This window comes from Pezoporus wallicus, unplaced genomic scaffold, assembly GCF_028554395.1.
Source record: "Pezoporus wallicus isolate ANWC-B61680 ecotype Strahan unplaced genomic scaffold, APGP_CSIRO_Pwel_v1 contig_14703, whole genome shotgun sequence".
NCBI lineage: Eukaryota > Metazoa > Chordata > Aves > Psittaciformes > Psittacidae > Pezoporus > Pezoporus wallicus.
In genome coordinates this window covers 241,967-266,088 of record NW_026635616.1, presented here as the reverse complement: position 1 = coordinate 266,088, position 24,122 = coordinate 241,967, and the positions used below count along the sequence as shown (strand labels likewise).

At 50.5% G+C, this 24,122-nt stretch overlaps 1 protein-coding gene across 1 annotated transcript; it reads left to right on the top strand.

Annotated features, from left to right (window-relative positions):
* Window positions 1–2,111: 2,111 nt before the first annotated feature.
* On the top strand, window positions 2,112–19,392 carry FOSL2 (FOS like 2, AP-1 transcription factor subunit). The gene is made up of 4 exons (XM_057397021.1): window positions 2,112–2,396; window positions 8,212–8,466; window positions 11,950–12,057; window positions 13,656–19,392. Exons 1-4 carry the CDS (start codon window positions 2,298–2,300, stop codon window positions 14,163–14,165), a joined length of 972 nt encoding a protein of 323 aa, XP_057253004.1. The 5' UTR covers window positions 2,112–2,297; the 3' UTR covers window positions 14,166–19,392.
* Window positions 19,393–24,122: the final 4,730 nt, after the last annotated feature.

Here is a 24,122-nt window from a genome sequence, read left to right as displayed (position 1 = left end):
GAGAATTTCACTTGCCTGGAAAATGAAGGTGCTGGAAACCAAACAGCGTCAGTGGGAGTTTTAGTCCCAAATGCCTGGCTCAGTGCTGAATAAAGCTCTGGTGCTGAAGGCTCAGCACCAACGGGCTGCCTGGTTTCAGAGGTGCCCGAAGGCTCTGGGCCTGAGGCAGGTGCTGGCTCTCCCTTCACAGGGAGGACCGTGTGGGTGGAGGAAAGCCCATTACTCCCAGATGAGCTCCTGTGGGAAAACACTTTGTCCACAAGACAGCTTAAATGGGATTTTACAGCTTGAACTTAGGTGACTTCTCCTTCCTCACCAGCAAAAACGACACACTCAGGGCTGGGTGAATCCCCCAGAGAAGGTGAAATGGGACATTTTGGGTTTAAGAGCAGTACTGTATAAGGCAGCATCCCCACTGTATCGGCCATGGGTCACCCCAGAGCCCCATTCTCTGTGCAGTGTCTCTGCTCTATCCACTTCTGCCACCTTTCAGCCTGTGCTGGGCAGTGACCCTGTGATGCCATTGCCACCAGTGGCCGGCTGCGACTGCCCTTCCCTGTGAGTTTCCACTGAAGGGAAGCCTTGGACTTCCACCTGCCCTGCCCGTGACATACTCTGCTTTGGAGGCCTTGGGAGGCTCTGGGGCTGGGTCCTGGGAGGAAAAAGAAAAAGAAGTAGAAAAGTAAAACGGAAAAAAATAAAAATAAGAGGAAAAAAGAAGAAAATATAAATAGGAATAAATATTTAAAATAAAAATATTAACAATTAAATAGAAAATAATGATGAATATTTAAAATTAAGGAATAATAAATAATAAAAGAGAAAGATAAACGTATATAAAGAGAAAAAATATATAATTAAAAGTTAATAATATTTTAAAAATTAAAATAAAGAGGAAAAAATTAAATTGAACATAAAAGTAGCAATACAAATAATATAGAAAACTGACAGAAAAGAGAAGAAGAGAAAAGAAGAAAAAAAAGAAAAAAGAAGAGAAAAGAACAAAGATAAAATAATTGGAAAAGTGAATAAAAAAACGTAAGTAAAGATTAAAACAACAGCAAAACCAACACTAGGGTAACGCTGCTCTGAGAACCAGCCGAGCCCAGCGCTCGGTTCCTCGATGCTGTGAAGAAGCGGGCGGCGCACGGGGGTGCCGCTGGCTGCAGCCCCCTCCCGCAGCGGTAGTGCAGGACGGACCCCGTGTGTCACCCACCCACACCCCCGAGATCTGCTGCCCGCTGCCCCCAGCCCCGCCGTGCGCCTGTCCCTTTAAATCCCGGCGGCGGAGCCAGGGAATCCCTCTCGCAGAGCGTCATCCGCGGCAAGGAAACCCGCGCTCGCGTCGTGCGACGCAAATGACCATTTTTGGCAACGTGCGACAACGGACGGGACCAAGTGGGGCGGGGGGGAGGCGGGGCCTGACGGGAACACGGCTCCGCGCCGCCCCCGCCGCTCCGACCGCCCCGTCCGGACCCGCGCAATGCCCGCGGTGCAGCGGGACCGGGAGGGGCGGGCAAAGCGGCGGGGGCGGTGCGGCGGGCGCGGCGAGGGCGGGCTCCATCCCCATGTCCCCGTCCCACCCCCCCGCGGCGGCGGCAGGTGGGAGGCTCCGCGCTGGCAAGGTGTGTCCGGTGCGCCGCGGGTTTGACGTGTGCGAGTGCACATGGTGCGGGGCGGCGGGCGGATAATAAGCGAGTGGGGCCGCGGCGATGCCATTGCTCTGAGTCACCGCGGCCGCGCACAGCTCCCGCTCCGGTAACCGGCGTGGGGCCCGCTTGAGCCACCCCGCGACGGGAAAAGGGGCGGCCGGTGCTGGTGGTGGTTGGTGGGGGAAAGGAGGAGGAAGGGGAGGGGGGGAGGCGGAGGAGAACCGCTCCGCCCGTAGCCCCCGGGGCCGCGGCCGCTCCGCCGGCGGGGTGAGTCTCGCCGGGCAGCGCGGAGAGAGGACATCGCGCTGCCTGCGCGCTCCGCTCCCACCGAGACAGCCCGTCCCGTCGGCGCGTCCCTGCTGCCCGCGCTTATTTTATTATTATTATTATTATTACCATCATCTTGATTTTCTTTTTTTTTTTTCTCTCTTTTTGTCCCCTCATTTTTTTTTTACCTTTTTTCCCCTTCTCCAAAGCCTTTTTTTGCATCCCTTTCCCCCCGCTGTCCGCGGCGAGCGCTGAGAGGCGAAACGCAAGAGCCGCCGAAGAGGTCGGCAGGGAGAAGGGGGCGGAGAGACGGCGAGGGAGCGGCGGGTGTCGGTGCGGGAAGGCGGGGACGCGGCTCCCCCGGCCCGACCTCGGACCATGTACCAGGACTACCCCGGGAACTTCGACACCTCCTCCAGAGGCAGCAGCGGCTCCCCGGGACACCCCGAGACCTACTCCAGCGGCGCAGCCCAGCAGGTAAGGCCGGGCGCTGCCCTTCTCCCTCGGTTCCCCCGGGGGCTGCCGCCAGCGCTCCGGGCACGGGAGTTCCCCGCCACACCCGGGGAGCGGCGCTTCCTCCGCGGGGAAGGCGCGGGCGCCCGGCGGAGAGGCGCCGGCCGCGGGGGCGCAGGCGGGGCGGGCGCGGGCTGCCCGCAGCCGTCGTCCTGTCCCGTCCCCGCCGGCGGAGCAGCGCCGCTTCCCTCCTTCCCCGCCTGCTCCGGAGCGGGCGCCGCGACCCTACCGGGAGGGACGCAGAGAGGAACTCCCCGTCGGTCGGGGCTCGGGATGTCCGCTCCGAGCGGTGAGGAAGCGTCTAGCGCGGCTGCCCCGCCGCCCCGCACCGGGCACAGGGTGGCCCGCGGGTGTCGGTGAGGGGACCCTGTCCGCGCCCCGCTGGGGTTAGCTCGGAAACTGAAGGGCTCTTCCGGGCAGTTGCCGGTACCGGCAGCACACGGGCGCATCTGTGTCTCTTCATCCCGCTTTTGTTCTCGTCGGGAGCTTCTCCGCCGTGCCCCGCTCGCCGCCCGTTCCCGGGCTCTGCCCTGGCTCGCTCGCAGCAGTTCGGGATGGCCCTTTCCGGAGCTCCGGGAGCTGCCGCCGAATTACTCTCAGGGCGCTGCCGCAGCTACCGCAGAGCCGGCAGTGTGGGGGGTGACGGGACGGGATTCGGAGCGGGCTCCGGCTTCTCCAAGCGCCCGAAGTAGTCTCCCCGCTTCTCTCCCCCAAACTTTGTCTCCGGGGCTGCTTTCTGCCTTGCGCACCGTGAGCACCAAAGGCCGGTGCTGAGCCGCTCTGCCCGGCCCTCCGCTCTGCCGCTCCACCGGGAGCCCCGGCCGCCCTCTGCCTGGCGACGGCCTCTTCCCGGACGGGAGTTCCTGGGAGTCGGTGGAGCGCTCCCTAGCCCGGTTCCCGCGGCCAGGCGGCGCTTAGGGAACGGGAGATACTTCCTTATGGAAGCGGCTTGAGCTCACGGACCTGCAAGCCGAACCGGGTGGTTTTTTGGTTTATTTCCCTCTCCCCACCTTTTCATTTCCTTAAGAAAACGTTTCGGAATGGCTTAGATGCCTACATGTACTAAATCCACCACTTCTGGGGAAGGCATTACACAATCGGGCCGGTTATACAAACCTGGGTTATTTCATAACTTGTTTACATCAGCTGGCCCAGCCTCACTCCCTTTTTTTGCCTCTGAAAAGTCAGAGTCGGGCTGCCCCCAACCCTCCCTGATATTATTTCATGTGTGGCTCGTATGAGCGACCTGGCAGCGGGAGCACATCGCTGTCCTCGCATCAAGAAGTCATAAGACCATAAAAGAAGAAGGGGTGGGGGGGGAAAAACCCGTCCAGTCTTAAACTTTGCCAACCGTACCAGCCCGTGACATTCCTCGCATAAAAGAAGTTTTACCAGAAATGACTCGCTGCCGCTCCCCGCCTGCTCCAAACGCATCTCGCTGGTGCCCTCTGCGGGCTGCGCACCGAGGTTCCCAGCGGTTGTAGCGCGGCTCCGGTTTATCCCCCGTTTTACACTGAATGCTAGAGCAAGGCTGTGGGAGCGGGAAGGGGAGCTGAGAAGCTGGAAACGCTCGGCTAAGAAGCTGTGAATTCTCCGCTCTCCCTTTCCTCCCTTCGCTGGATTCAAGCACTTGCTGCGGGAGGTCGTCAAACTCCTGAGCCCCTTGATACTGAACTAAGTGAGGTCTGACCCACAACTGGGGGTCCCCCCGTTTCATTGCCGGGGGCTGCAAGTCTTCCCCAGGCAGCTGGTGCTCTTGGCTTAATGATACAGGGGCTGGAGACTAGTTTCTAGGGTTACTATCTGAAACGGAGCTCTGAGCAGGACACCGGCTTAGCAAGAACATAAATGTTTTCTTTAAGAATCTGGGAGATTTCTCAAGGCTTGTACGTCGTCTCTCCCTTGATCCTTACAGATGTTGTAGATTAGGATCAAATGTAAGCGTTGCCTTTACCCTAGCAGTCGGGCTGTTCTGCTGATTCTGGTCTTTGGAGATCTGCAGTTTTATCACTGTAGAAAATATGCATTGTAGGAATTTTTTCTTTCGTGTCTTTATTTGTCTTCCTTTCCCAAAACAAGAAAAGATGCATCAGTCACATGGTTAACTGGAAACCGTGTCTCTGAGCCAAAACTTTGATGCTTTTTAATTATTTTTCCCATAGAACGCAGCACTGGAACATTTTCCTTTTAAGTTGCGTGTCAAGCTATTTTCCTAATCACTGACTTGCCATGTGGTAAACATAGACTTTCATGGGAGGAGTTTGTGTACTCTTTCAGACCAGTCGACTTTCCCCTCTGATATCCCAGCAGCATGTCCATTTTTCCTTCGAGGAGATGTTCAACTTGGGAGAGCCACCAGAGCACTTGTATTTATTATAGGATGTGTCCTAAACACCCTGTATTTTATAACTGAGTAGCTGTAAAACGTCCTCGGGGTGGTTTTGTTGTTGGGTTTGGTCTTTTTCTGTGGGCGCCATACCTGTTTCTAGACCAGTTTCTGGTGCTACTCAGCACTTGCAGTTACAGAGGTACGCGAAGGTCTGGAGGGGAGCAGAGATGTGGTGGGGTGTGGTGTGGAAGCTCCTTGTTAAGACGGAGAAGGAAACCATGGAGCCAAAGCCTGATATGTTCCCGTGCTCCTCAGCTGTGACCTGCTAACCGAGCCTGCCCCTGGGAGGACTCACTGGAGACTCCCTGGCTATGGACTGGGGGAGGCTCCCATCCCACCACATATTTTTGAGGCAGAGCAGAGACTGACCTCAGTTCTTGGCACTCCTAATAACAGGACTGTTGCTGCCTGCTGCTTAGTTGTTGGGGTTTGTTAATGATACCTTCATCTGCGTGTCGCTTGGGTCAGGAGGGGAGCAGTGGCTTGGCGGCTGAGCGTGTGCTGCGTGTGTAGCCCTGCAATCTGGCTATCGCCACATCTTTTCTGTAGTGCTGTGAATTCCTTGCAGATAAGGAAAACCAAGAGCCTGGCAGAGAGGTGCCTCCAGGAGCCTGTCCCGGATCGGGAGAGGAGAGCTGCGGGTCTCCTGGGCGAGGAAATGGCAGGAAGGGGTCTGAAAAGAAGAGAAACGGGGATGTGGGTCAGGGAAGGTGGTGCTGCCAGGCGGATTCAAGCTCTCTGAGGGGAGGAGGAATAAGGAGAGCAAAGCTGGGGCTGCAGTGTGGGGAAAGGTCTGGAGCTCCAAAGTGGGGAGGCCGGTGCTCAACGGGGCTATGCAGGGCCTGCCTCTGAAGGCAGCTGTGTTCCAGGAGTCAGAGCTGATGGCCACCAGGCACAGCAGCAGGGGCAGCAGCATTTTAGCATAGCTAATCTAATCCAGTGCGGTGTCCTAGCAGGGAAAGACTGACCAGTCAGGAAGCAGTGCTTGTAAAACCTCGCCGTAGCCTGAGTACCCTTATCTGAAGACTCAGCCTGTCACAGCAGCGTGTCCCTGAGTTGGTTATCAAGGGAAAATACAGAACACGGGTTTGGGAGAAATTGCTTGAAGATGTTTTGAGGGATTGGAGAGGAAGCTGGTGACAGAGATGGAGCGTGGCACAGGCAGGGGCTGCAGCCCCGCTCATCTCTTCCCCCAGTCTGCAAGCAAAAACTATGAAAGGATGCCAGCAAGCAAGCCTGCCGAGGGTTGTGGCTGGACTGAGCAGCTCCCCCTTGCTGTCCAGGAGGCCTCCACTGGTGTTAGAGAAGAGTCCTAGGCTAAATACAGGGCTGACTGCGAGTGGAGTAGTTGCTTCATCTATAACTGTGAACTTGCATCTTTATGTGGCTGATTTGGTGGTGGGACTGACTCTCCTGACCTCTGATGGGAATTTTTAACACATAATTGGATGTCAGAGGCAAAGGTTGTTTGCTCTGGAATACAAATGGCATCTTCACATAAATGATCTCAGGTTTTCAGCCATAGCTTTCTAGTGTCCCTGCAAAGAAGACAGGACTCTTCTGTGCATTTTGGGTGCAGGAGGGATGGTGGCACAGGTAGGCAAAAGGTCATTGTAGAAGCCACTTGTGGAGCTGGAAGCAGAACTTGCGTCCCTTGACTTGAGCACTTGTGGTTCAACTAGTCTCTTACTTCCTCCCTTCTGGGAGGTTAAGGTCCTTTGTGTTATGGTTTTGGATGCACCAAGGCATCCTCTCCCATGCCGTGTGGTCACAGCCTGCACTGGGCAGAGCAAAGATGGGGATCCGCACCCTTAAATTCCTTTGCGGTGTTGACAGTTTTAATCTCTGGGTCTCTGTAGTTAATTGGGAGAGGTCACAAAGATGGCATGTGCTCTGAAATGTGGGGCATGCTGAGGCCGTGTGGGGCTCGAGCTCCAGGTGAATCTCTCAGGTTCTGGTGGGGCTTTTGCCAAGGTCTTGGTGCCAGTGTCATCCTGTCTGTGTAATTCCCCCACCTGCTTAACTGGATTCACTCTTTCTTTCTCTCTTCCTTTCTTGCTAGATATTGAGCTGTCAAATGCCAACTTACAGCTTTGATCAGTATTCAAACTGGATCTCCTGGTCTCGAGGCGTTGGCAGCTGGACTTACTGCAGCTAATACTGGCCCGAAATGCTGTAGCTATCAGAATGTGAAATACTATTTGCAGTAGCCTTGGTTTAACAAAGCACTTACGGTGCTTGACTAGGCACACCCTGAAAAGGAAATCTGTGCTGAAGTGCTGTCCCTTATCTGGGACGCTTACCTGAGCTGAGGTCAGGCTGATGCAAGGGCTCTCCTTTCTCTGGGAAGCTGGTTTGTTGACCCAAGAATGTGCGTTTTTTTGTGGGATCATCTCAATGCTCACAAAATGAGTGGTAATGATGACTGCTGGTCTTACAAGCCCTGTCCCTTGGACTGTGATTGCTGGAGCAAGGCTTGTCTGTCTGTAAAACCAAGTCTAACCATTGGAAGCCTCCTGAAGTTGCTCAGCATAGACAAAAGCATTCTTTCTCCCCTGCTTCCCCCTCCGGGGACAAGCAATTGTTTTCCTTGCAATTTAGTGCCAGCGTATTATCCAGATGGATTTACCTCTGTCTGAAACAAGGTGTACATGTATTTTGGAGGAGATCATTAGCTGCTGCCTCGGTTTTACTGCTGCCTTGTTTTGTCTAGACAGTGCAGAGAGCTGCAGGGAACTTGTCCGATCTGAATCCTAAGATCTATTTTATAGGCTGCTATTAAAATACATATCCTTGCACGTAACCATCCCGGGGCCGGGTTTCTCGCCCTGTGTGTGTGGCAAGCGCAGAGCCACTGAATGAGAAGCAAGCTGCTGTTCTCGCCATACCCAAACCCAGTGTGGACCGAGCCCAGGTTTCAGGGTAATCCTTTGGTAGGAGAAGGCTTTGCTCTGCCTGGCAATGGCGTTTCAGAACTGAAGTTTCTCTTCCTTTTCTTTGGACTCCTCAATTCCCCTTTCGTTGCACACCGGAAGGAGCGGTGGGCACAGGCGGGAGGCACTGGTGGGGATGCTGCCCCAGGGGAAGGCTGGTGTAGGGGATGCTGAGGAGGTGTGGGGGGATGAGGAAGCGGGCTGGGAGAGGGCAGGGCTGCTCCGGAGGGGAAGTGCCTGAGCCCAATGCCTTCCTCGGGGGGCTGTGGTGGGCAGGGGCAGCCTGGGATGCTGCAGAGGCACTGCAGCCTATGCCTTTGCTTCAGGTGCTGCTTTGATCCTTGCTGGTGCCACTCCTGAGGGCCTAGCTGGTTTCTGAGTAACTGTTTATGTTCTGCTTTCATTGACGGCTTCTTCTCTCTCTCTTTCCCTTTTTATCTCCTGCTTTTCCTCCTAGAAATTCCGAGTAGATATGCCAGGATCAGGCAGCGCTTTTATCCCTACGATCAACGCCATCACAACCAGCCAAGACCTGCAGTGGATGGTCCAGCCCACCGTCATCACCTCCATGTCAAACCCTTACTCCCGTTCGCACCCCTACAGCCACCCACTGCCCCCGCTGTCTTCAGTGGCCGGACACACAGCCCTTCAGCGACCCGGTGTCATCAAAACCATCGGGACCACCGTGGGCCGGAGACGGAGAGACGAGCAGGTAACCACGGCGCGGAGAGCGGCTGGGGGTGCCCCGAAACCACTTGTAAAGAGATCCCCCTCTCTTGGGATCTCCTGGCCCCACGGGGAGTGCTGAGGTCCGTCCCCTGTGCTGCACAGGTGCTGGGGTTTCTCAGGGTGGCAGAGGGTGTGAGCCAGAGGGTGATTTAATTGCTGCTTCCTCATCGTACAGTGAGATTTACCCGATCTCTCTCAAACACTTCGCACCACTGGGCCTCACTGCGGCTCGGTTTCCAAAGCAGGTGAAACTCTGAAGTTGAGCCCTGGGTTTCGGTTTGAGTGTCTCTGCCACTGCAGGCAGAAGGAAACCTCTGAGCAAGCAGAGGAGCGTTTTCATAGCTCTTTTATAAACCTGACACCCAAATTACATCAGCTGGTGGTTTGTGTCCTCTCGGTGGCAGCTAGCACTGCTCTGGTCTCACTCTGGGTGATACCACCAGTACCAGCCAGCATCGTGCAGGGAGGAATAGCTTCCTTAGAGCACCTCAGCTATAGTAGCAAGAACCTTCTGGATGTCTAAATCCACCTTCCCACTATGAACATGCAAACGCTTGATCTCTTTACAGGAGTGAGGTGACGATCCCATAAGCAGAGGGTTTTCTGCTCCCAAGTCAGCAGCATTTTCATAGCTGGGATGGGGTGACTTGTACCAGTGCTGCTCTGTGCTGAGCCTGCCCTTGGGAGGATGGATCCTGCTTTGGGACAGGGTGGTGGGCTAGATGCAGGCATCTTCTATAAATGCTTTCAACCCTGCCAGTCTCTTCTTATTAAGAAACAGCCTTCTCCAGGGCTGTCTGGTGAACAGCTATCCGCTGTGCAAGGCTGATTTCTTTAAAGAACAACAACAGCAGTCTGAATAGTCTAGATCTCTCTGTGTTGTTCCCAAGCAGCAGTTGTGTGGGTCGCTGCACAGCAGTGTAATGAGATGTGCTGCACAGCCTCGGCGCACGAGCACACACCATTGCCTGAGGTCTGTTTCCAAGAAGACTCACCAGCCCTACTTCTACTTCCATGTCGTCTGTTTTAATTCATTGTCTGATTATTTTATGTGGAGCAGCTCTCTGGTGTAGACCTAAAGGGGAGGGAAGGGGTTAAAGTAACTTGTCCAGAGTAAGACAAGCCTCAGTCTGAGGAGCTGGGATGAGTGCACTGAGGACTCATTTTTGGGAGGAAGGAAAGGCAGTCGTGTTGGTTCGGGTATGTGCCAGCCCTTTCCACCAGCCGGAGCTACCTCCCGGTTCACTGCGTGCAGGGCTGGTGTCCAAAGCCAGGGAAGCTCTCACGAGAACTGGGGCAATAATTAGCAACAACTAATTTGTTTGACAACTGCTGCCTCTGTGTTCACAAATTGGCCGTGAAGAGATCACCATATTCTCCGCTTTATTTGTTGTTCAGAGTTATTTGCTGAAGGATGCCTGCCAAGCAATTCCTGGCCTGTGGCTTGTTTGCAAGTCGTTCAGCGTGGGTCATTCAAAGCCAAGTCCTTTTGATTAGACACGTGCTAAGGCAGTACCCGGGCGCTCTACCGTGGCTCTTTGGCTCAGGTTTCCACTGTTGGTGCTTTGAACACCACATCGGAGTGCCTTTTTGGAAAACACTGTGTAACGCTTCGTGAAAAGAGCCTGTTTTGATGCACGTTTCTGCCAGTGAATGCACGTATTGGGCTTGGACAAGCTACAGATAACACATACAGCAGAGGCACAAATGGTGCCAAATCCAACTGCTTTCAAACAAGTCCAGCGGCCACTGACAGAATAGTCCTTTGTAGACCTGGTGTAACATTAAGCACGTCCAGATTAGAGGCTTGAGCCCCCTCTATGAGATGTTTGCAAAGCCATGGCCTCCGAGAGAGATAATTTCTCCTGGGAGGAGAAATTTCGATCCCAACATATTTCAATGAGGTCTGTGCTCCCAGAGCATGAAAGGGCCCTTGAAAACTGTACACAAAGGCCCCAAGTCAGCACAGAATCTGCGTGCATGCACAACGCTTTGCTGTACTGCAGATACTTGTGTGCAAATATATTTTCACCCTGCACACATACAAGCTGGAAGGTGAAAAGGCAGAGCTGTAGCAGGGACAGCTTGTAGGGGCTCCTTACTGCTGCCTGCAAGGGCATCCGGAGATGGAGCGCAGTGATCTGCTGATGGAAAAGCTTTCAGGCCCAAAACCTGTGTCCTGAAGTCCTAGAAGTACTCGTATTGTTCGGTGTGCGGCTCATGCTGTGTGCAGGTGAAATCACAGGCACAGACCCTGGTAAAAAGAAAGCAGAACCAAGCGAGGTGAATGCCCAGAGGCTGAGGTAAACCCCGTGGAACTGCAAAGGTGAAAATTAGGGAAATAAAGGAAACTGAAACGAACCAGAATGAGGTTAGCATAAAACTAACACGAAAAAAGAAAAACATGGTAAAAGGGTGAATGTCTCATTTGCAATTTTGACAGCCCCTGGAGATGCTGAAACTCAAAGCTTTCATGGGAAGGTTTTTCTTTCCATTCTCCGCTGGCACTACGTGAGCTCTGAGTCGCGCTTTGCAGCGCGCTCGTTTCACTGCTGTTGGCAGTCGCTGGGCTAGAGCCCTGGCTGCACACACCAGCCGGTGAGGCTGAAGTGCAGGGCACCAGGTCAGTCTGCAGTGGAGGAGGATGTGCAGCCGAGTGCGTGCCGTGAATCCCCGTGGTCTGTGAGCCGAGCCGTGCCAGCCCTCTTCGCACGCTGCTGTACCAGCTCCCTGGCCTTGGCGGTGGTACAAGCCTGTCTGCTGCTGCTGGGATTTACAAACCTCCTCTCAAACCCCCAAAAGCTAGGCCTGACTTGACCAGATCTTGCGGGCTCCTGCTCACTTCCTCTGGTTTCACAAGTGTCGCTCAATGGGTTTCTATGGACTTGCTCCTGACTTACATCAGTGAGGATGTCGGGAAGCCCTTGATATCACTGGAGCCTTGCCTGCTGTTGCAAGTGTGTTATCTTGCTGAGTGCTCGAAAATCTGAGGTCAGATTTTTGGGTGGTATAAATCATTGTTGCTTCATGGATTTCATGGGAGCTCTGCTGATTTTCCTGTCTCCCCCTTCCAGCTAACAACTATTTTTTCTGTGGGAAGCAGCAGATTATTTTCTTTCAAGAAAGAGGCACTTACAACATCGTGCTCTGGTTTTGCTTAATGTACCACCCAAGTTGTGAAACAATCAGAGCATCTTTTATCTGTTTGGCCTTGGTGCAGATTCACTGTCCTCTTACACAATCTTCCCCCTGCTCCCAACTCCATCTTCTCCTCACCCTTCTGCTAAGACCCAGTTCAGGGAGAGATACTGTGCTTTCATCTTCTGCTGACACTGGTGAAGAGGGGGAGTGCTCAGCATCCTGCTGGATCAGGCCTTTTTCCTTTGCGTTGTGGTTAAATCCTTGAGAACTTCAAGGAATGCCTTGCTCAGATCTGATTGTGGGTTTTCTTGGCACTTGCCTACAGCTGTCTCCTGAGGAAGAGGAGAAGCGAAGGATCCGGAGAGAGAGGAACAAGCTGGCAGCTGCTAAGTGTCGTAACAGGCGTCGAGAGCTAACAGAGAAACTCCAGGCGGTACGTGCTCTGCATACATTCCTCCTTCCTTGTCACCTGCCCTTTGGACCAGCTTGAAGGGCACTGCTCTCCCTCAGCTAGCATGTTTGAGGAAGATGCTACAAAACATGCGCTGTCTTCCCCTTCCAGGGTTGCCCAGTGATGTTACTCCTACAACAGTGGTGGTGAGGGCTCAGACTCAGAGCTCAGGAGGCTGAATTCCCATTGTTGCCTGCCCAAAATGTCCTAGGAGCTCCCTTCCCTCTAGCCTTCCAACTAGCATGAGTCTTCCTATCTCTGGCCTTCCTCCATAAGTGGAAATAAAGATGCTGTATGCCTCAAAGGCAGACTTTAAGGACAAAAGCACTGAAGACGGTAGGATCATCTGAAAGCAGTAGAAAAAGAAGCAGATGTTATATGTACCTGTCAAAGCTACATCCTTTAGGCTAACCTTTCTTTGGTGGGGATAAATGATTTCCTGCACAAAAGAAGCAAGAAAGGTCTAATGCCACAGGGGAAACAGCTAGTTAAGCTGGAGAATGTAGGAATGACCACAAGAACCAGGGGGTGGATAAGGGACTGAAGAGGAGGAGAGGATGGGTTGTGTTGAAGGAGGCTGGAGGGAAGGCTCTAGCGCTCCTGGTCAAGAACCATGCTGGGGCTGGTTTTATTCAATGATCTTATTAAGAAGAACAGTAGCGAAAGCGTACCAGTGGAATGTGCTGCTGACTCAAATTTGGGAGGTATTCCCAGTGTAGTGGAAGCAGGACATCCTGTAGGAAGAATCTGAGGATTGTCATGACCAAAGTAATAGAAGTGAAAGGAGTGCAAAGTGGGAGGTCATAACGTGAAGGACTGAGGACAAGTTATTTGTGAAATGGTGAGCTCCTCACACAGGAAGGTATTAATTGCTCACAGATTGACTATGATGATCAGTGTGACGTGACCACAGGAAAGATATACGTGTATATCCTAGGATGCAGTCAATGGAGATGAAAGTGGAGTGCAAGAGTCAGACCTAACCTGGAATGTAGAACCATAGAATCATAGAACAGTTAGGGTTGGAAAGGACCTTAAGATCATCCAGTTCCAACCCCCCTGCCATGGGCAGGGACACCTCACACTAAAATATATGCACTATATACAATATATTGTATATATTATATATACAATATGCACTATAGAAAAAAAATGGAAACAGCTTAGAGATTGTCGTATGCTACCTCTTATTTAAGTGAAAAGAATATGACTTACCTAATGCAAAAAAAACAATGGGAGGGTATCCGAGTCCTCTCTGCTACGGTGTCTGTCAGGCAGACAGCAAAGGAGAAGAGTGAAGTCACAGGCTAAGAGTGCTAGAAGCTGGCCATGAGAAAATGAAGGTGAACTCATGAGGAGACTATTTATAACCCTTATATTGGTGAAGTTTGGGAATAGCCTACTGGCAGACACATGAAATACAAGACACTCAGCTGGCAATGACCTGATGCCTGCTCGGGTCATAAGGAGTCTAGGGGGTATCTGCTCATGCCAGGTGGGAACTAGACATGATGTCCATGCTCCAGGTGAGGAGCAGTTTCAAAGCCTCTGGTATTTACTTATTCCCCTTTTCTCTGCAGGAAACTGAAGTGCTGGAGGAGGAAAAGTCAGTGCTGCAAAAGGAGATTGCTGAGCTCCAGAAGGAGAAGGAGAAGCTGGAGTTTATGCTGGTGGCTCACAGCCCCGTGTGCAAGATCAGCCCTGAGGAGCGTCGGAGCCCTCCATCCAGCAGCCTCCAGAGTGTTCGGACTGGAGCTAGCGGAGCGGTGGTGGTGAAGCAGGAGCCTGTGGAGGAAGAGATCCCTTCCTCCTCTTTGGTCCTTGACAAAGCCCAGAGGTCTGTCATTAAGCCCATCAGCATTGCTGGAGGTTTTTATGGGGAGGAGGCACTCAACACTCCCATCGTGGTGACCTCAACACCAGCCATCACTCCTGGCTCCTCCAACTTGGTGTTCACTTACCCCAACGTGTTGGATCAGGAGTCTCCTCTCTCGCCGTCCGAGTCCTGCTCCAAAGCTCACCGGAGAAGCAGCAGCAGCGGTGACCAGTCCTCGGATTCCTTGAACTCTCCCACCTTGCTGGCGTTGTAATCCCCCTGCGGCCCCCCATTTTGCCAGTGTGTTACATCCCCCCCAGCACCATGGGGGGAGCCCCCCTCTGTGGGATTAGAGACAGGCACAGGATCGTTCAAGCACAAGGGCAGCAAGAGCAAGGATGGGGAAGTGCTGCAGCTCCAGGAAGGAGAGTGAGGACCAACGCCAGCTCCCTGGAGGCAGGAAATGGCAAGGGTGGGACTGACGCACCAGGACTGTTTGGAGAGGGTGACGTCCCCTCTGTAGGGACTGCCTATGGAAACCTTTTTATGGCCGTGGTGGACTTGGGGAGCACTCGTGGCCGGGACTGAAGGCGAGCTGCAGAAATTGCTAGTCGTCCCTTTCCTTTGTGAATGGATCTGATCGGTTGTGCTCTGTGCTTAGATCATTCTGGTTAGCTGATCTTACAACTTCTCACTTTCAATCTCTCCCTCTCTCTCTCTCTGTGCTTATCATTTCCAATGTTGTCGATCCCATGACATTTCATCCAGTTGCTTTGAACTCTAAAGGCTTGTTAGGATTTTTCCCCTCAGGACAGGCTGTGGGGAAGCACATAGGGTTGCCCAGGCAGGGGGGGATGGCTAGGAGGTCCAGGAATGAGGGAGGATGGGGGACATGAGGAGCCTGAGGGCTCAGCAGCAAGGGCAGAGCTCAGAACTCTGGCTTGGGGCACAGAGACAGCAGTAGCCTCATGCAGAAGCCTTTCTTCTTAAAAATGTAGATATATTTATCCCCTTGGGCTCCTCAAAACACAAGTTAGCATCTCAGGGCCAAAGTAGCACCAGAAAAGCTGCTGGGCTGGTACTTACCAGTGTCTTTGGCAGGGTTTTACCCCAGTTTGGTGGATATCAAATCTGCTGCTTGTTGTTTACTTTTCCTGGGCTGCCTGCTATCTAGGGAGTATTGCATCTTCCTCCACATCCAGGCTTCTGACTCAGAGGCTGTTTTCTTCCTGTTAGTAAATCCTCCCCTTGGCCATATTAGTAAAACATGCTACCGAAAAAGAGGTGGCACCATGTGCCTATAAATCTAGGATGGAGACTGGCAGTGGATAAGATGGTGAAACTACCTTTCTGTCTGTACCCTTGCTGACCTTTTCATTGTTGGGAAACAAAGCAGTGAACATCCACCAGTTGATACTAGTGGGTGTTGTTTGCTCAGAGATTCCCAATTTCCAAGGCTGGGAGGAAGGCAGTGGTCCAACCTCCAGCACAGCACAGGCCACAGGGTGCTCCTGACCAGGCAGGAATGGCATGGTTGAAGTGGTGACCTATTTGAACTAGAACAGAGCTTCCAACAACCTCTGGTTATGAATGACAAATGACAGCAGAGGAAAATGGGTTACGATTGTTTGCACCTTGATCTTTGGCCTCTGGGTTTTTACGTTGTAATTGATCTGATTGTGTCGGGGTTGATTGGCCTGAAGACAAAACAAATCAGAGGGCTCTTCCCCCTAGCCCTGGGTCCTCGTCTTCTCCAACCTGTGGGCTTGGCTGCTACTACTAAGTGCTCACAGAGGGCACAAGCTCTCCAGCGCTGCTGTTCACTACTGAAAACAGTAATGTGTATAACCTATTCCTGCATGGAGCCAAGCTCAGTTCCTATCGATGTCAAACCATGACTATGTGCACACTAGGATTGCTCTGCTTGCCAGCTAAATCACTTGAGGGATAGCTCTCTGGTCCTGCCTGTTGAAGCTGTGGTGGCAGCTATTTATTTTGGTGTGAGATTTTCTTGTTCTTTTATATATATTTTTTTTAATCAACTGAACCCGGGATATTTCTTGGTCAGGCTGGACCTGAAGAAATGCAATATACAATTATAGGGCCAGTCCTGTGAGATGCTAAACTGCTGCAGTCCTCACCAGCTCCACTGGGAATTAATAGGGTTCAGTCTTGTGGAACCGGACCTTTCCTCAGCAGGGCTGGTTTCCCTCAAACCCTGGCCACTGTCCGTTCCATGAGTCATTTCAAAGGGACACTACTTTGGCTCTAAAGGTAGGCTTTGTTTTTTTTGTTATTACTATTATTTTTAAACACAGATATTTACCAAACCTTCCAGAAATGGAAAAATATGAGTGATCTTTTTGCTTTTTAAAGCTGATTGGGATTCAGGCTTTTTCTTTATCACTAAAACACTTCCATCATTATACCACTGCCGGAGGTTTCAAATGAAGCTTGCACAATAAGTAAAATTGATGAAGGAGTTCTCTTGTCCTTACATGAACATCAGAACTTCCTTTTTAACAAAGTAGACCCTAAACTTCCCGTAGTTAGCACAGAGGGTCCTGTTCTCATAGGGGTTTATGAGGATGACATCACTTTAGGTTGCTTGTTTGTGCTAGTCTGGATTGAGAATCTAAAACTGCTCAATAACATGGCTCTGCCTGTCATTTCCACTCGTTTTTGAGCAGAATACAGCACTGACAAGTGACGAATCCTAAAGTGATGCAGCTACTTTTGAGGCTAGCTGATCAGGATTGCTGTCTCCTGGGAATTTAGGAGCATTCCTACTTGGGGTTTCAGGAAGTCAGGTGCATCCTCAAACCCAAATAAGCCCAGCTCCTGATGGAACAACAAAAACCTACCTTTCATCGCTGAATCATTGCCAGAAGGAGCTAAGGATCTGCAGCTGGCCCTTGCCCACTGCCTGCTGCCTTGGCATTGACCTTCTCAGGGACAGGATGGTCCCCTTTCCTGTCCTCTGATACTAATGGGAGCCACTTGAAACTGCCTGGAGAAGAGGATTATTTTCTACTATCTGGAAAAAGCCCTGAATACCTTGTGCCTGCCCATTTTGTCCCTTAAATCTCTCAGAGGATGTTTGTGTTGGGATCGCTGGTCTCCTGCCTCTTCTGTATTTTGTGAGTCAGCCTTACTCTTGTTTAGTTTCTGGCAGACAGGTACAACTTGAGCTCCTCTGCTGTTTTGGTCTGGCCCCGCATTCTTCTCTTCAGGTTTACTGTGCTTTTTTGGGAAATTACTGTCTTCTTCATCCCCCAAATGGTATATTCTGTGAGTACATTCCCTGCCAATTCCTAAACGTAGTCTTCATGTTCTGCATGTAATGGGGATGTGGGAGCTGTTATAACTAGTGTCTGACCAAGAGTTGTTTGAGTCAATGGAAAAAGGCCCAGGGAATTGTAGCTGGTATTGGGTCAATCCCCTAGTGACTGGCCCAAGGAAGCCTTTAACAACATCTTAAATTAATCAATGCCAAACTGGGAGGAGCAGTAGCAGCTGCTCTGAAGGAAACATTCAGCTTCCAGGTGATGTTTGCCATTCCAGTTTTGCCCTTGTTCCTCCTCCCCCTTTCGTAGTTGTGGCATTGCCTTCATCCATTCCTTTCTCGTAGGTGTGGAGACTGGGTGAGTCTCAAACTGCTTGTGGTGTGATGGGATTTGGGACCAACATGCTGGGGACAGTAGCTGTCTGTTTTTATAATTATTATTTAAATGATCTATTTAGTTCATCTGAACCTTTTAATTTTGCTGCTTACTGTATGTAGGATCCACCTGGCCTTCATCCTAAATGAAAAGAAAAACAAAATGAAAGCAAACCTAAGACACCCCCCCCCTCCTCCCTGGTATCTTATTTATTGGCAGGCAGCCGTCTTGTGCCTGCTCCAGCAGATCTGCCCACCATTAATTTAACATCCTCCCAACTCACATTCCTGCTGTTTGGTTGTTGCCTTCTTTTTTTGCCTTTTGTTGTTGGGGTTGTTTGTTGTTTCGTTTCTTCGTTCTAAAACAGACTTCTGAAATGTAAGAGATCTTATTATCATGACACTTACAGGTTCATTTTCATTAGGAAGGCCAAGTCAAACATTCTAAGAGGTGGGGGGAACAATCTGCATTTTATTTCTTATTTATTTATCATGTTTACATCTTTTTTTTTTTTGTTCAAGACTTGGATATAATAAAGAAAGCATTAAAAATATTCCAATCTTCTTCTGTTTTTAGGTTAATAATTGTTTTTCTTTTGATTCTTTAAATGAAAGATTCTGGGTTTTGTTGTCGTCTGTATAAAATGTACAAAGAGATGTGTTTCTAAAGATGCATTATCATTCCTCTGTGAACAGTAGGTTGAGTTCAGGACGAATCTCAGAATACAAGATAATAATAAAATCCCATCCTGTTTTACTTAATTGTTCCCCTCCTATCCTGTATGATTAAAGGGTTATTCCACTTTCTTGTTTGTGGTTACTTGATATTAAAACCATATTAAAATGTGTAGAAAATAGGTATCCAATTGTTTTTGCTCAGTGAGAGAATAAACTGTTGTATATATCTTGATATACTGTGTAGTTCAAAGTAACATCAATAAGGGATAGTGCATCTTTATTAGGGCGATAAGTTACTAGTGTCACTAAAGTCTACTTTAAGATCCTCACATACAGAAAGGGCCTGATTCTGATTCCACTCTCCTGGGGACACATTGAGAGCATCAGTAGCATTTTGCTGCTGCAAAGCGGGTGTCAGAGGCAGAATCAAGCCTCAGTGATTAATAGGTGACCATGAGGATTATTGAAGGTTTGGGGGCACCATTATCTTTCTTTTTTTTTTTTGTTGGGTTTTCTTTTTTCCCTCTAAAGTTCTAGCTCATGGGGGTTTTGTTTGGTTGGGTTTTCTTGTTTGTCTGCAGTGAAATAGTTTCTGCCACAAGCTGGTTCTTAAAGGTGACTGCTGAATCGGGACCCTTCTTTGCTTGTCGTGATCTTAATGCTGTTCTTGCAGTCCTGGAGAATCAGCTCTCAGGCATTCTCTCTGGCATTGTCTCTTTCCTGTTCTTGTTATTTTACTGAATTACAGGCCTACAGTATTTGCACTAAAACAAAAAGCTTGTTAGAGAAAGCTTGCTGCTATGAAAGAAAACACATTAAAATTGTTCTGCTTTTACAATTTTAACTGAGTAGCATTTTGTAGAATAAAATCAATTTAGACTGAAAAGAAAAAAATGACTTTTCTTTTTTCCTCTGCACTTTCTTCGCCCCACACTCCTCTCTTTTCCTCCCGTTCCTCGGTGGTGTGATGTTCCCCCCCCCCCCCTTCTCCTTTGGTGCTCAGTTGTAATGATTGGCTGTATTGTTGACTATGCTGCTGAGAATTATGACACTTGTAAATCTTGTTTTAATGACATTGTGGACACTTTTTGTATAGCAAGAGCTAACTGGAGTTCTTCTCTCTCTGTTAATTGAAGTTATTAAAAAGCTCCCTTTGCCATGACCAATTAAAAGCTCGCATGTTCCTTCAATATGAACAAATGGGTACAGCATTGCCAGGTGCCCGGTTGTAGCAGGGCTCAGGGCTTCTTTCATGGAGAGCAGCTGCAATCCAGACATCTGTTAGCTGCAACAATGGCAAATGAGGCAGAGGCTAGCTGAGCAGACCACCTGGGCTAAAAGGCAAATAATGCAGTAATCCTTTCATCTTGGCTTCAGAAAGGAAAGGGGTAGTGCTAGCGTTAGGTTAGGCAGTAAGGAGGCAGGTTAAGATGGGATTCCCTTGCTCACCTGGGAAAAGCTGCAGTCCCTGGAGTGGAGGGAACCTGGGTACACCAGGCTGAGAGTGGAGGATGTCATATCCAAGTTAAAAAAGAAACGGTGGTAGGGAGGAGATACTGGGTGAGTCATGGCTAGCCAAGCTGGTGCCAGGCCAAGCTGCTCCTTACTCATGGGTTTCCTTAAGAGTAATGTCTGCTGTGGCTTCCTGCTGCTCCTTGTCCCTCTTTTTTTTCATACCCCCTTCTTTTTTTTCTTTATTTCTTTATTTTTGTTGTTGTTGTTTTTGTTTTTTAACCCCTGCATCCTCCTAGTGCCATGGGGAAGGAGATGGGAGATACTGGAGTAAGTTCTGTGGCTGTTCTATGAAAGTATTTGTGAAGTCATGGGGAATGCTGAAGGTATCAGTCACCAGAGCGGGGAATACCTGCACATGCCTGTGTGAAGTGAGCTCAGCAGGCAGGAATCCATGTTGTAGGAGCACTGACACAAAGTCAACGTAGGAGGGTTTGGGCTATAGAGCTGGAGACAGCCTTAGGGGTGCCCCATGGGGTCAAGGATGATGCAGAGCATGAGGGGGAACCTTTGGGAGGCTTTTTCTAAATGCACTTGTCCTAATGGGGCTAAAGGAAAAAGCAGGTATTCTGGGGGGCATGGCAATTATAAGCAAATACACCAAAGGACCCAAGAGCATCATCACTTAATATACATCTCAATGGGGCCTCGGGCATGCGGGAGTCCCCATTTGATCTCCTGCACACAAGCTTTCTCTCAGGGGAGTGCCTCCAGGATTTCCTGCCTTGCGAAGGGCTTTCCCATTACACCAGTGCACAGAGGCATCCAGCCTCGATTTTTTGTCAAACCGGCTCCTTTGGCAGCATATCCCCCTCTCCGCCCCCTCCCAAAAAAAAAGCCAACAGGAGGATACGTTCTTGCTTGCCTCCTGCCAACCTGAAGCGCTCCCTAAGCTCCTGTTTGCTGACAGCGCCCTTCAAAAAGGCTTAAGGTTGCTTGTCTGCAAATGCTGGTTGCGAGGCTTAGGCCTCCCACCTGATTTCCTCCCAGCACTGGAGGGTTGCAACTGCCTTTTATCATCATTAGCTTGCAGATGCTGGAATGTCCACAGCAATTACTCTAATTCAGGTTTTGAAGGATGAAACTACACAGCGGAGCGAACTGTTTTCCACCAGCCTTCTAGCGGTGGGAGGCCAAATTCTACCACATTGACATGGAACGTGTGTTTTTCCCCAACATCCTCATCTTGGTTTAGATCTCCACTTCGCACAGGGAATTTCCCCTCCTTCTGAAACAGATAACCCTCCTTCCACCCTGCGATGCCCAGACCTTGCTCTCGTGCAAGGGAGGGATCTGTGTGTTACCACGGGGCGGGCAGAGTCATGCTGGAAGAGAGATCACCCAGTCTTTCTGCAATGAGAGGATGTGAGGGGCATCTGCACTGAAAGCCCTTCAGTCAGGATCAGTATACATCCCAGGGTTCTTAGTGTGTACAAGAAGGCTCCTCGCTCTTTTGCCTGTCCCCTTCCCATGATGTGAAACTCATCTCTGGACTTTCCTCCCAGTCTCATTTCTCAGTGAAGTACCAAGAAGTGATTCACCTCTCTGGGCACCATGTGCGGGCAGCCTCATCTTCCTACCTATTCAGTGGAGGGGAGCCCCTAGCTGGGGCAGAGCTTTTGTGGGTAGAAAAAGCCTAGAAGAGTGACCTTAATGTATCATGCCAGAAGCGTCAATTTGTCAGATGAAGGCCTGTGGTGGTTATTTACCTTTGCTTCTTCAATTTTGGTCTAGAATCTGCAGGAGCAGCTACAGGAACACTGTAGAGATTCTGCAGCCAATGGAAAGAATAAGCGTGTGCTAAACCTGAAGAAAGCTTAATGGCAAGCAGAGCTGGAGTGGGAGTGTGGGGGAAAGGAGAGCATCCAGAATGCTGGTTTGAAGTGATGTTTCCACTCTCATGTGGGAAGGATGTGACAGAGGAAAACTGTGACACAGTTATTGCATCAGATACCCCGAAGTGGAACAAATGATGTATGTTTATTTTAAAACACGCATCACCTTACGGCCCTACTCCTACTGATGTCTGTGACCCGTGCCTATGACCTGACCCCCTGAAGTTTCATGTCATCATAGCAAGCTCCTTAATTCAGTTGCAAGAGCCCGGTGTCTTATGCTCTGTCTCATGTGGCACAAGTGAGGTCCTCATTCAGCAGTGCTTGGCCAGTGTCAGCACAAGGAGCAATACCTATGGATTATCGACCTAGGTGGGAGTTGCTGGCACTCCCTCATAAGGCTGAGGTTTAAGAAGAAGGGGGTTTGTGTGTGTTCCAGTGTAGGGAGATCCAAGACACCTCAGGAAGATTCTTCTTGATGAACACAGGGCAAGGCTGGGAGGAGAAGTTGGGAGAGGTGGGATTGAGAAAAGAAGGCTCAGGGAACATCTTACCAAGGTGTGTAAATACCTGATGGGGACTGGGAGCAGGGGAGATGCTGTCAGACTCTTCCCAATAGTCCCAAGTGACAGGGTAAGAGGCAATGGCCACGATTTGCAGTAGAGGACATGAAAATCACTTTGTCACTGTGAAGGTGGTCAAACACTGTCACAGGTCACCCAAGGAGCTCTGTGGGGTCTCCATCCTAGGAGACATTCAAAACCTGACTGGGCATGGCTCTGAGCAGCCCCCTTTGACCCTGCTTGAGCAGAGGGGTGGAAGAAACACTCTCCATTGATGCCTACCAACCTCAGTCACTCTGTGTTTCTGCTTTTGATTCCACATAGTCCAGAAGGAGTATATTGCAAGCATATTTCTTTCCTCCTTGCAGTCCTATCCCATTTGAACTCCAGAATTCCTCTGTACTGAATATCAGCTTTTTTGATGCTGGCTATGCAAGGTCAAGCAGATAAGGACTAAGCTGGGAGGAGGATATCATGGCAGACAAGAATGTAAACCGTTCAGCCTGCCGCAGTGCGAGTCTCAGATTTCCCTTTTTATTTTGCATGCTCCATTCCACAGACTAGTGTGGGGGAAGAGAGGGAGACAGGACTTACATGGCCATGATCTAGAGCCTGCATCCCACAAATGACTGTACAGCTCTGCAAATCCACAGGCAGTGCCAGGAACTGTTGCCCACTTGCCTTTCGCAGGCTCTCCTACCATTTTTCCTCTCTGAGGCAGTTGTTTTTCGAGTTCCCTGGAAAGATTAAGTACAGATCTAGGGCTGGTGAGCCTCATGGGTCAGGCACAATCCATCAACTGAGCACAGATGCACCCCATGACCTCCCCACCCCTTTTCTGTAGCCCTCATTGGGGCTCCCAGACTCAGGCAAATTCATCATAGGCTCCCAGTGATGACACACACTCATGCTGGTGATTACTGATGTGAGTGGCCACAGCAGAAGATGATGTTGGTTTGGGACAAAGGGAAGAAATGGGTCAGTTCTTTTGCTTTGGGTAGCTCAGGTTATTCAAGCACTGGATGCTCTAATTCACCTAATTCCTATTTCACTTGCTTACATCATATTACTGCTCTGAAATGCACTTGGTTTTGAAACTGTTTATCTTGTGTTAATGAGAGTAGAGCAGCAGACACCAGCCTGTGGGCTTGAAAGAAAAGTTACATGCCAGAGGCCCATGGATGTCTGCAGTAATACAGGTGGAAAGATGAGCTCATGATCCTTACACACCTAAGATCGCCCTGTGCTCTAGCCAGGCACAGCCCTGCTCCGACCCCTCACAGCCAGGGCTTAGGGCAGGGTGTCAGCACCAGCAGTGAGCAGCACCAGAGCCTCACACAGCAGCAGTCAGTCACTGTAGCCTTCGTTCTAGGCTGATGCTGACTTAGAGGGCTGCTATAGGTCATGGGGGTGATGGGAGACATTAGCTGCCTTTTGTAGCCTCCAATTGAACTTTGTCTTTATGAGCCACAGGGACAGTGATTAAATCTCTACTCTGAGCAATGTTCTGAGGCCATACTGGTATCTAATTACCTTCTCTACTTCTGGCAGCTTAGGAAATGAAGATCTGCCGTGACACCGTCTGTGGTGAAAGGGAGGGAATAGGAAAGGAGAGTGATGCCTTCAAAACATCACCTTCAGGTGCTTCCCATGACCTTGTGCATGCTTTTCTGTCAGCACCTGCAGCTGGGATGTGTACTCATTGTGGAGCAAGGCTCTTCCTTCCCTCTGCTCGTGTCATCCTGGTGGAGGTGGGATCTTGCTGGAGCCACAGTCCCTCATAGGCCTTCCCTAGGCAGGTGCAAAGAACAAGGTTGTGGTGTGGCTGCCCCACAGCGAGAGCTGCTCTTGGCAATTCAAGGTCCTCCAAGACACAGCTTGGCTGTAGGAAGTCCCTGGCTGTATGGACCTGACAGTCCTAGGGGGCTGGAAGAAGGACCTTCCCGGGCAATGGCTCTTAAGAGTGTGCTTGGCAGGACAGG